General features: G+C 42.7%; 1 protein-coding gene across 2 annotated transcripts; it reads right to left on the bottom strand.

Moving 5' to 3' along the window:
- Positions 1 to 779: 779 nt before the first annotated feature.
- On the bottom strand, positions 780 to 12,627 carry ttbk2b (tau tubulin kinase 2b). 2 transcript variants are annotated; one of them, XM_063495381.1, is made up of 15 exons: positions 12,371 to 12,627; positions 11,879 to 12,001; positions 11,637 to 11,784; positions 8,523 to 8,596; positions 8,301 to 8,441; positions 8,109 to 8,213; positions 7,076 to 7,141; positions 6,410 to 6,502; positions 6,199 to 6,324; positions 5,938 to 6,095; positions 5,554 to 5,743; positions 4,961 to 5,175; positions 4,410 to 4,872; positions 2,898 to 3,571; positions 780 to 1,981 (listed from the first exon to the last, which is right to left on the bottom strand). In XM_063495381.1, the coding sequence occupies exons 2-15, from the start codon at positions 11,945 to 11,947 to the stop codon at positions 1,639 to 1,641; spliced, it is 2,865 nt and encodes a 954-aa protein (XP_063351451.1). In that variant the 5' UTR covers positions 11,948 to 12,001; positions 12,371 to 12,627; the 3' UTR covers positions 780 to 1,638. The 2 variants fall into 2 exon arrangements, with proteins under 2 accessions (XP_063351451.1, XP_063351450.1); XM_063495380.1 differs by having other exon boundaries at positions 12,406 to 12,627.
- Between the last annotated feature and the right edge of the window lie 417 nt (positions 12,628 to 13,044).

Here is a 13,044-nt window from a genome sequence, read left to right as displayed (position 1 = left end):
GGCACATCAATGGAATTGTAGTGCTCAGTGCATCATGGGAAGTCCTGTTGCAACACAACTAAGTAGAGGGCTGTGATAGCTGAAGTCTCTGTCTTCCATTCTACTTTTAGGAAAACAAGTAAGCCTCCACTCCAAGAGAAAAGTACTGTATTAAGCTGATAATGTGATCATCACAGTATCATGAACTACTGTATGCAGGTAATCAGGCCTCATCATATCTTAAAGACCACACAGTGTGATGTATACTTAATCTACCTTTATCTAAATATTAGATGTCTGACCTCACTTTAACTTCCTGTTAGTTGCTGCCGCTAACACACTGTCTTCTTTCAGTTTAAATCTGTGAAATAACAGATGCCTCCATCTTATCGCTGTTATCTGTAACCCTTCAGCTCTACCACAACATTCAACCACCATTGTCAGCAGGCTGTTTTGCGCTTGCAGAGGCATCTGTCGCCAAAAGCAGCTGCTTCAACGGAATCTGACAAGAGTTTGTTCTCAGGGGAAATGACTTTCATAAAATGTACCACTTGAGCGTGCTCAGTCGAGGTTCATCTGTGCATTCTTTCCCCCTTGTCTGATAACTGGCTGATTCTAACAGAAACTGTTTGCAGAAATTCTGTTAATTATCAAGGAGCAGAGACGTAAAGGGGTGGAAAGCCTTTTTTTGGGGAGCTGTCATTTGTTTACTTACTTACAATGTAAACTATATTAAAACTGTCTTTAAGATAAGCACGAAGCACAACAACAAGATACAATTTCAAAATTCATGAGAAGGAATAGTCCAAGTCATTGCTGGTCTATGTCATGGATGTATTTTGATCAGAAGCAGCTCAATAAAAATGCAGATGCTTCAGCCGATTGTACAAATAAAAAAAAAAAAAAACCAAAACAAAAAACAACCCAGAAATCATTTGCAAAGACACTCATGCACGTTTACAATACTAAAGTATGAGTGCACTTAAACATGTACATTCTAATATGCTGATGCCTTCTGCATGTTAAATACTTTATAGCAAAGTAAGAGCACACTACTACACTCTGATATGCCAAAATGAGCAAGTCATTGTTACATACTATAATTAATCTAGCAGTTTTACAGGAGTGAGGTCAATATGGGACTGCATGCCCTGCTTCTGTACATGAATGCTGATGTCTGTGTGCTGCTTGTGGTGTTGTTTACTACTATAGTGTTCTAAATGTGAGTACATGGTCTCTATTAGTGTATACCATTTTCCTAATGGTACATATCTACAATTAGCATCACTTTATTTTATGTTTTTTTACATCCCTCAAGTATTAAACGTAACCTTTTTGGTCTCATAGTAGGCCTATATGGAGTGTTAAGAGAGTGTAGTGATATGAGAGGTAAAAGTTGGCAATCTCAAGATTTTCTCACTATTTGTGTTTCCGCTGCAGGTATCAAGCCACCAAAGTCAAGTATTCTGAGAGACACATCCAAGGAATGAATGGATAAATAAATAAATACAATTTATCATACACTTTACATTACATACAGTACATTCCCTTGAGTAAATACCATATTTACACATGCTATCAGGGTGACTGGATGTGAGGCAGCCTCTCGCTACAAGTTGCACGATACGGATCAGTCATTTGTGTGGAAACACGGGCACATCAAGTCACTTTGCCGGAGCCTTTACCCTCGTAGATCGAACCCCTTCCTCTGGAGCCGTGGCTCCACTGACCCAGCCCGCCAGACCTGTCCGGAGGGTGAGCGTGCCGAGGAGGGGAGCCAGATAAGCTAGACGGAGAGCGGCTACGGCCCTGCAGTGCCCCGCTGTCGCGGAGCTCCCGGGACGGGGAGGAGCTGAGCGAACGCTGTAGGGAGGAAGATGAGCTGCGAGGGCAAGGAGGCGGGCTGAAGAGCATCCCGCTGCGGTCCTGCATCAGCTGGGTCAGGCTCGCCAGGAAGTCTGCGTCGCTGGTGCTGCTGGCACGCACCCTTAACCGCCGCCGTCTGCAAAAAAACAAAAACAAAACAAAGCAAATTCTCAGCAACAGCTATTTGAATTACTGTGTATTAGTATTAGCTGCTATCATTAGGATTATTACATATTTATTTATTGTTCTAATTTATTATAGTAAAGAACCTATTTTTTTATTATTCTGTTATTTTAATAGTATGATTGTTTATGTTTGTCTGTATACACAAAGTTCAGCAGTGCTTCCAGTTTCATTGTATGCTTATCCTGTTGGCAGTGTCCATCCTTTTGTTGTTGTTTGTTTTCCAAACAGACTTAATATGACGGAGGGATGCTTTGATTTTTGAAGCAGTCAAAGAAAAAAAAATTAAAATTTGCCATATTTTCCTTTTTTTTTTTTTTTTTAAACTCTGTTTTCTCAAACAGAATCATATAGTTGATTTTTTTTAATGTAAGGCTGTAGTTTCATTTCTTTTGTCACTTTTGTTGATAAAACAAATTTGTTTTGTCTCTGCTGTGTTAGATATACAGTTATATATTGCCCAGATGTCCCAGTTTTACACTGGGAGTTGACTACTCCGTACATTCATGGATCTGTCTGAAGCCGGCAGCATGAAATTAGTCTCAAAACTCTGCGTGGGCATGCATCGTAAAATCGTATGCATTTGTAAATTAATTTTATGTTTGGTCAAATCGCTTCGTATTTGTGTGTGGATTAGAGCGGGCATTCATAAGTCCTCAAAAGTTACACACAAATCACGTCAGACATTTGCAAATTTTACTGTTTACTGGTTCAGAGTTTAGAGTTAACTGGTTAGCAGCACCTGAAAATTCAGAACAGGAATTATTGGTAGTACATCAATTATAGATCTTGGGCAGGTGAAAAAAAAAAAAAAACTTACTGGGAAAAACAATGACTGTATCACATTTCCACAGTCTGGACACACATACCTGTTGTCTACACATGGACGGATGGGTGGTTTCCCAGGAGGTGGCCGGGGCAGAAACCTGCTAGTGAGTTGCTCCGGCACAAACGTGGCACTCACAGGACGTGGGATTTTACTTTTACTGCATGATGACAAGGACAGCGAGAGAGGGTCTTCTCCTGCACAGTCGGATCTGGAGCCTCGGTCTGAGGAGAGCCTGTCTCTGGGCAGGGCGGAGGGGAGGTTGTCACAGGACAGAGATGGAGAGGGTGAGTGGGTGGGGGAGCCAGGGATGGGACTGCTCCAGCGGTTACGCTTCTCTATGTTCAAGTCCCTGCTCGGAGAGTCCAGGGGGTTGCTGGGATCTCGGACAGGGATTCGACTCAACCTTGGTGATGAGGGAGAGTCCCTTCGTTTGAGCAGAGCAGGAGGCGGTGAGGAGGACACGGTGACTGTGCTCTCCACAGCACCGCCCACGGTATCGGCTTGAGGCTGCTGATTCGGTTCCGATGAGCGATCGGGCAGACCAGAATCGCTCTCTGGGTCTCTGTCGTTGGCCAGATGAGCTGTGGGGCCTTTGGCAAGGCTTGGGACAGGAGCCAAGTCCAACTTCCCTTCCTCAGATTTACCAGATGGTGCCTCTAGAGGTATTGCATCACTCGTCTCCTGTACAGGTGATTGTGGCGCACAGCTGGAGGACTGAAGGGAATTAGATGATTATTAGATGGTAAAAAACAAAAGTTGTAAAAATTATAAGGAGGAGGTATCAGTAAAATACATTTCTCCATTCTAAGCCTCCAGGTTATTTGATCAGTTAATTGTAATTAAAAACATGAGACGACACATGAGTAACAACAAGCAAGAGCCAAAGGTGGCATCATGGAATCCTAATCTTTAGAAGCTGCCCATTAAACTATTTTAAGGATTAAAATTACAGGGATGGACTGTGATTCACAGGTGGATGTCCACATAGGTGGTTGTAGCAACCAGCTATCTGCTAGGCTCCACCTCCACTTACTGGACCTCTCTCCTTGTAGTGGTGGTGCCTTTTGGAGTATTTTTAACAGCCATCTCATGTAAAATGTGGTTTGCAGTGCAGTTAACTTTAACACCCTGTCCAGTAAGTCTGTACTACAGTTTCCTGTGAGTGAAACATTTGTATGTTACTTAGCACTAATTAGCAGGTGCAATGCAACTGAAGCTTAAAGAGAGAAGTTCCCCAAATAATTATAGCCTTAGCTTTCTATACATTCAACGACTCTACCAACTGACACTTGGGAATAACATTTAAGATTAAATACAATAGCTAACTGATATAATGTTAACCTTGCATGTAATAACTGGATATTCTTTGCTGTTGTATGCTGCTAAATTTTATTCTTAAAATTATCCATCAAACATTCAGATTGCATCTACATTTGCATAGCAACTGTGCAAACTCTGTGTGAAGTCAGCCTTAAGTTGAACCTGTTTAGTCAAATTCATCTCCCCTGTGTTGATCTCAGTTAATGTACAACAAGATTATTGTTATTCCTACCTGCTCCATCTGGGACCTTCCCATAATGACTGAAGGCATTTGTCCCAGCATGCCCGGCAGCCTCCTGTGTCCCAGTAACCACGTGCCAGGCATGGCCATCTGTGACAGCACAGGGCTGCTGGGCACACCGGTTGACTGGCCATCCTGCCGCTCGGACGAGTGGTTCTCCGTCTCAGCAGCAATGTGAGACCCGGGCTTGCCCTCGGGTGATGCTTCTGCTGCTGGCTTGCTTCCTCCAGATCCTTGCTCTAGCTCCAGCATCACCCATTCCTGAGAGTCTCCCTCTTGAGGCACGGGACTAAAGTTTACAGCAACAAAGCCGCTGCTTGCTGCGGCTTCCTCTGGGTCGGGGGTTGCTGTGCCAGAGCGCTCTTCGTTGCAGGAAGACATCTGCTGCTCAGGGCCTTTTTCAGGAATTGACTTTTCTCCAACATGAGAAAGGACAGGCCGCTGTTTGCCCAGGCTGAAATGACACATTGTAAGCATTAAGGTAAGAATGCGTCTGTTTAAAGGCTGAAGCTTTTGTTTAATTGTAATTTTTAATTACTGACTAGGCCTCAAGGAATCGCTCGATGGTGGGCTTGGGTTCTGGTCCGAGCCTCTTTTCAAAAGCCAAGCTCTGGCTGTGTCTCATCCTCCGGAGCAACGGTGCAGCACGTTCCAAAAACATGGTCTCTGAACGCACCCGTCTAGGTGAGCTCTGCATGGAGCCGGTGTTTGGACTTTGGTTTCCCTGGTTCTGACTATGCTCATCCTCACTCACAACCTGAGGGAAAAAAAAAGAAAGAGGAAGAAGGAGTTTCAGAAACTGTAGCAAGACACTTTAAAAAGAGGGGAAGGCAGCCCAAGTTGTTTCTTCTTTACCAATTCGTCAGGACGACAGTGAGCAATTTCAACCAAAGTTTAGCAGAGGAAGATGTAGGAGCAGAGGTCAGAGAGAGCTTTTCTCATTGAAAAGTAAATGTATTCTTAAATCATATTTATGGGAAACACTCGGTGATGATGTGTAATGACTGGGGGGCATGAGCAGCCAGCGTAGTGTTGCAAAATGATCCACCCAACAGCACAAAAGAGCAGCAGTACTGTATGAATATTACATAGAGCTAAGAGCATCATACTTTACATTAAAGTACATTCCACTGACCTTCCTGATCAGTGGCTGAGCGTGTTTATGGTTTTTGTTACGGTCCATCTCTTCCCATACGTCTGCACCAGGGGTGGTCGGCGTGGGGATCGGGGGGCAGTTGTCAGCGTCACTGAGGCGCTCCCCTTGCAGGACATCCTCAGTGTTCTCCCTCTGCAGCTCGCCTGGCAGCACTGAAGCATTGGCCATGCTGTGGAAGAGACCGGAAGGTCACCTTGCAACTCGTTCCCATAACATAATTTAGAGCAGTGATTTCTCAGGGATATCTGACTGTGCAGATTTCGAGTCTAAAAAAAGCTGCAGCTATATAACTGAGCGCATACCCAACCGAGTGTGAAGGAAGTGTGAGTTAAACGATGGACCTACAGCATTTCAAACACGTACCCTAAGTATGCTGGCGTGAGGCGGGTGAGCTGCTGAGCAGTGGTTGCTGCGGCAGTGATGGTCAGCATATCCTCTGAATCACATTTCTCCCAGTCATAGGGGTCATTCTCCAGCACGTTGTGGCTCTTCATGGCATTCTCGAACACTGACATCAGGAGCTGTCACGGAGAATAAAAAGAAAACACATGCATCAGCATTTTACAGCTGCAGAAGAATAAACAGCACATGCAAAATAAGCCAAACAAGGGAGTGAATGCCAACCTGATAGTCAGGCTTAGTGTAATAGTCCAAGGTCATGATGTGCTCCAAGAAGGTACTAAACTCTGAGGGAAGGTGCTTTAGCATGAGTCGATGATCGTATGTCTCTTTTAGATTTCCTACTTGCTCCTGGGAAGACGGGAGGGAAAAGAGTGAGAGGATGACCTTACAGTGTATTGCTAAAATGTAGTAATGAAGTCACTGAGGCACATACTTTGTCCTTAATTTTTCTCCAGGGAAGCTGACCAACCATAAATTCTACCAGCATGTAGAAGAGGGACCACAGGTCATCGTGACGACCCATTTCCTGCAAATTTGGACACAAGAAAAAGGGGCACGGGGGTTAAAGGGTAAAATTGGACCTAATGCCAGCAGGGATTTTGACTTTCCTGCCATGTCTGTGACAAACACATATGCTCCTAAAACTAGACGTATATACTCAGGAATAGTGTTTCCTCACTGTGATGTCACAGTTCTGTTACGAAGCCCCGATTTGAGCAATTTTCACCGTACCCATATATTGTATTAGAATCCAATAGATAAATTGGATCTGAGACATGATTTGAGCATATTCTAGACAACCCTCTTTTCTGACTCTTAGACTGACAAACTTCATGTTTTATTCATTATGATCTGAAACCAGCCACTGGGTCATTATCTCGTTAGGGAAGCTTTTACTGAGGTCACAGAGCGAAGGAGGCAAGGTCTGTTTTCCCATAGACTTCTATACAACCCGAACTCTATTTTGTGACAACAGGAGTCGCCCCCTGCTGGCCATTAAAGAGAAGCTAAGTTTAAGGCACTTCACTTTTCAGACTCAGGGGCTACATCCAACTTCCATATAATCGATGTGCTCAATACATCTACAGTGCAAGCTCACCTTATTCTTGTGAGCATTGATTGAAGCGTATCGCACAGTTCCTCTGAAGCCTGCCACGGGACGAGGCTGAAAGAAAAGAGATATTTGGCAGAGTGATAGTGATAAACGGGTGTAAATGTAAAGCAAACACAAAGCTAAAACCACATTTAAAACTCATAAGTAACATTTGGGTATTTTTCTCATTTCTATATTTAAAAGGAAACTGAATTTACCGTTTTCATCTTGTACACACTTTAGCTCTGAGTGTGGAGTCCCAGGCTCACGTCACATGATGACATGCTGAGTTAAAGCAGCAGTTGTGTGTGAACTCTAATGTATACCTCTGACTCTGTAATCCCTAGATTACACCTGGATGACGCTCTGGTGCTCTAGAGCAATATTTTTTTTTTGTTTAAGATCAAGTTAGGATTTTAAACTGCACAACACTACACAGGGAGTCTACGTGTGTACATACATACTGGCACTTTTATATACAGAACATGGGTGATGCATTTCTAACTTCTTTTTGATTTATTTTGGGCACTATTTAAAATCAATTTCCAAACTAAAGCCTTTAACAGCTGGCAGACTATGCTATAAAACCATGTCTCAGCATATAATATTATGTATACAAGTACAGTGGAACCCCGACTTACGAAATTAATTAGTTCCCGAGGGTCTTTCGTAAGTCGAATATTTTCCTAAGTCGAAGCACCCATCGCGCCTTTTGAGTGAACGATAGGCTATAGGCTAATTGCTAACTGCAACAACGTCGTTCAAGTGGAACAGCGAAGCGCAAGTACGAAAGCCAAGGGGGTTGTCACATGATTCGGAAGGCATTGTGGGCATTGTAGGCATTCTGGGCTCAGCCAATCAGAGCCAGCGGATTTCGTTACGCGGGCATTTTGCCGTAACACGGGCAGAAATATTGCCGTTAAGTGCCTTCGTAACTTGAATTTTTCGTTAAATGGGGTATTCGTAAGTCGGCGTTCCACTGCACCTTTATGATTTAAAGCCCAACTATGCTCTAGTATAATCGGCACAGAGTACTTACTGGACGGACTTCCTGGCTGGAGTTGGTGAACTGACGGGCCAAACCAAAATCGAGCATGTAGCAGCACCTGCAGGTGCTGGCTAGTCTTCCCATCGCAAAGTTTGACTACAATTTTAACAGAAACAAACAAGTTTAAAGGTTTCTGTTTGTAATATTCAAATAAAATAAGATCTAACCCAAGGGTTGACTTACTGGTTTAATGTCACGGTGCAGGAAGCCGACAGAATGGATGCTTTCAATGGCCTCTAAAATCTGCTTGCCAAGTCTTAAAGTTGTGGAGACGGAAAAGGTGCCGCGGGTCATCGTTCTGCGCAAATCCGCAAGGTTCCTCCCCTTCAGAGAGAAAGTCAACACTGTCAAATTCAAGAAGTAGAGCAGATTAAATGAACTACTGCTGATTTGCGAGGCTCTTACCTGGAGTTCCATCACCACATAGTTGAAGCGATCATTCCTACCACAGCCCACAAAGCGACACACGTGGTCCTTGCCTGTGAAAGAAAGATTTATACAGTTTGAGCTATGCCCATCTTCATGTTCAAAACCCTATTTGGTGTTGAAAAACTACCATCAGGATTTACTAATAAGGTTCAGAGTCAGTGCTACTTTTGCTCCAGAAAATTTGGGGCCAGAGATTAATTTAAGCAAATCCTACTAATATGATTTATGGCAGGAAAGTTACTGCAAATTGTGCTAAATTTAACACAGAAAAAAGCGTGTTTTATTCCATGTCTGTGATTGTGATCGTTGCTTCTACGAATCTGAATTTATTTGAATGACAGGGAATGTGTTACAAGAACAAGCGCACACCTAGCAAGGGTGGATGACTCAAATCTGTGTGTGCCTTGCAGCTCTTTACCCAGTCTCACCCTGAACCTGTTTAGAGCCAAGCCCATCAAAGGATTAGATCCCTATACAAGATATACAGTGCTGTGCAAAAGTCTTGAGCCACCACTCATTTCTTTATTTTTTGCTTCAAATGAGTCAGGCTTTCTTGTTTTGTGTTTTTTAGAGCAATAGTTCTCCAGGCTTTTTGAAGGTCTTTCAAAATTTATCTTTGGACATTGGTTGCTTTTCCACTCATTTTCCGTTTAGACTTTTTACCGGCCCATTGTCAAAGGAATGATTTTTATTTGTTTGTTTGCATATATAAAAAAAACACCTAACTCAATGAACCAGTGCTATCTCCACATAACAGAAAAGTCAGCAAAGAACCAGTTCTTAAAATGCATCTTTAGGCACTTTGATACTAGCAGCCTGTTGCAAAAACATGACTCATTCCAATGTTTTTAGCTGACTCAAAGAAAAACGTCAAAGATAACACAGTTTGACAAACATAAAATAGTATTTTTACATCAACACGGTGATTCCCAAAGAACTATTAGCTGATAATTTGGCATATTTGCATGGTGTGAAGCATGTCCTTAGAAAAATCTAAGGAAACTGGACAAGTGGAGAACAAAAGAAGAAAAGGCAGGCCTAAAAAGAAATACCAGCCCAAATCAACACGTCTGGTAACTGGTCTTATGGAGTGATTAATCCAGTTATCATCAATAAGTATAGGGAAGATCAGGAAAGAGGTTTTGATCCATCATCTGGGACGTATTTGATTGGCAATGACTTTATTTGTTACCACGACAATGATGTCAAACACACTGCCAATGCAGTGAAAGCATACCCATTTCCCTACCAAAATATAAAGGAATTAGAGGTGGCTCATCACTGTACAAGGTTGTGTCGTGTGTTGGGTATAACAGACAGCCAACTTACTTTATACAGTCAGCAATGTGTTTACAGTGTTTCGGGTTTTTAATTCATATTTCAACACACAGATGAGTGTGTCTGCATACAGCGCTCTGCTCCATTACAAATTGACTCCAATGCAGTTTTTTGTTTTGCTCTCCAGTAACAGATCTACGACATGCAATATTAAAATATCAGAGAAAATGAAGCAATTAACAGGACGCATCTGAAATGTGTTGGATTCACGTCTGACTCCTACGCCATGCAATACTGACTGTAGCCTCACGTGGCAGGCAGAAAAAAAACGCAGAGAGCACATTAACAGTAAGAATCAACAGTAAGTTCAATATGTGTATGGGTCAGGATGTGACAGCAAATAAAGTTTTCTGCTCCTCTACACGTCGTACAGGTCAGCTGTTACTGACAGATTTCAGCTTCACACAGAGATCGTGAAAAAGTTCTGCACCACTTGAGCTGTCAGACGTATCCAGAGAACAGCTGTCTCAACCTCTAAGACAGATGAGAAGAGTTAGCCATTATATCAGAAACAAGATGATTCTCCTTCAGCTGCCTATCATTGGTCTAAATTTCTATGATATAAAGAAAATGTGTAAAACTGTGTTACACTGTATCATTTTTGTTAGTAGAGTACTCGCTCCCTCATGTATGAGCTGCTAATTTGCACTGCTGTTGGAAGACTGCTGGTCATTACTTAAATGAGCTGAAAATGAATTTACTGCATTGTTAGTAGACCACCCGAAGAATTTTACACCCTTCCATCATCTGCGCATTTTTAATGCCTGCAGCCTGGCTTAGTAAATCTGAACCAAGATATCTATTTTTTATTATTATTTATTAGAATTATACTGTATACGGTATATATTTTAATAAAAGCAAATAAATATATATAGTATATAAAATATATATACACATTTCTTTCAGTAATACATATTTTCCAGCACCGATTATGTGTAATAATAAGATAATGTACAAAAGCCAATGTACAAAACAAGAATTTGCTCTTCTTCTTCTGTTTGTATAGTTTGCATTTCTGTTACATATTCCATTTTGCACAAGGGGAAAAGAAGAATTATCTCAGCTTTGTATCACACCCTTTATAAAGACTGCAAAAACGACAGGAGACCACAGAAAAAAAGCCATTGCCTTTTCTGAATGTCATGTCATTTACCAATGAACCAACTGCAGTCAACCAGGCAAATATCGATGAAGTGGTACATTCCTAGACATTTCCTTAGAGATAATGCACAAGCCATCCATTACTTTCCTGCTTGAACAAGCTGCAAAGCATGATTCTGATACACCACATTTTTTGCAGTGTTGTGTGCTCTAGATGACCCACATTTACATGAAATAACAACTTTAATTGAATTAAAGAAATTCTATTTTTTAGGAAGAAAGGGTAGAAAAGGCATCTTGCATACTATTTTTCCCCCAAACAGGGTTTTTCAAAACGAGCCTGTGGGGAGTGACTTTGCACTTAATCTTGAATGGTCTTCATTTAGTTAAGACAAAGAGTCTGCGTTACCTGACAACACAAGACTCTGCATCTCCCTGTCGTTTTTTTGTCATTTCATGAACACAAATGTAGTCTAACCTGGAATAAATTCACCTCCACTCACAAATATGTCTCAAAAATTGCAGTCCTAGTGAATTTCCTTTATGTTTTGGTGGAAGCCCAAAAACTCTCTGATGGGTGCCAAATGCATTTAAGTGCAGAAAACACCCTGTACAGCTACTCTCCCAGTGATTTGGCACAGTATAACTCACCTTGAAGCTTCTTCAGCACAGCCACTTCCATCTTCAGCACTTGCTTGGGCTGCTGAGCAGACTCAACTTTCAATGCCACTGTGGCCTGGCTCAGCTGATCCAGAACCTCATAGATTTCCCCAAACCCACCTCCACCTATCTTCCTGGCCTGAAAAGGAAGGTAATTCTTATTGTCAGCACAAGTGTATTATAGTGAAGAAATGAACCAGCATGATTTTTCTTCCTTCTAAAGTGGGACTTACCACTTTCCATCTGTCTCTGACCACGTCTCCCACCGACAGGATGTCTGTGTGCTCTCCAGCCCCACTCATCCTGAGTGCTCTCAGCTACAGCCTACAGCTGGCATCAGTGTCGCAAGCACTTCACTGCAAAGAGGGGACAGCTTTTAGAGACCAGGTCAGTTTCCTGTTTCAAAACACTGCAAACTTCGTGATGCTGAATCCACAGAACATACAGGTCATCTTACTGTGCTCTGACCGGAGCATGTGGCTCATATGTGAATGTTAGCTCACGTCTCTCAAAGGGGCATTTAAAACCCAAACCTTCTCTAGCTGATTTTTTTTTAAGACAGAACCTACTATAGTGTAGTTAGTTGGAATCACAGCTAAAGCATAACACAGATAGCAGAGAATATTCAGTTGACGTTAGATAAGATAAGCCATTCAGAGGGTACCCTCGCCAGCACACAGTGTTCACTGCGGTGGTCCTGTAAACAAGCTAACTAGCACATTTACCAATGGATAACGGTTAGGTAGCAAGCCTCTTTCACCTCGCTCCTGTGCGCTATCGCGATTTCGGCTAGAGTGTAAAATCCAAGCGGTCCCCATGCTCCCGGCGTACTCCGAGCTATGCGAGTGGTTCCAATGAGTTGTTTATTTCAGAAATGAGACAATGGTGGTGGACCATAGCTGACGTTAGCCGCAGTTAGCCAGCTAGCCTGCTGCTGATGCCCGAACGCTCTCTCTCAGCAGCGGCGGCGGTGACGTCAGAGAACTCGAGTCCACTGATTGCTCCACAAAGTCCCGCATCCGCGAGACGCTGACGGAGACCGCTCCAGAGGAAAGGAGTTAGTGCTGAATACAGCGGCTGAGAAACGAAGTGGGAGCCGCAGCTTTGTGCCCTTGAAAAAAATACCGATAAGCCTTCACTTCGCGACACACACTGTCTCCAGGGACGATTACGTTTCTTTCTTTACAAAAAAAACAAAACAAATGGCAACACGAGGGCCCAAAAGCCAATGGGGCCGCGAAAAATGTCAAAGTATGACTTTAAGTGGAATTCAGATATACTTTATCCCAAAGTTCTGACATTCATTTGTTATGAGCAAATAAATGTCAGGTATGCCTAGGAGTGGCAGAAGGAAGAGATGGGCGGGCCGTTCGAAATATCGATAGCATCGATGCCAATG

This window comes from Pelmatolapia mariae, linkage group LG15, assembly GCF_036321145.2.
Source record: "Pelmatolapia mariae isolate MD_Pm_ZW linkage group LG15, Pm_UMD_F_2, whole genome shotgun sequence".
NCBI lineage: Eukaryota > Metazoa > Chordata > Actinopteri > Cichliformes > Cichlidae > Pelmatolapia > Pelmatolapia mariae.
This window is presented reverse-complemented; position numbering and strand designations above follow the sequence as displayed.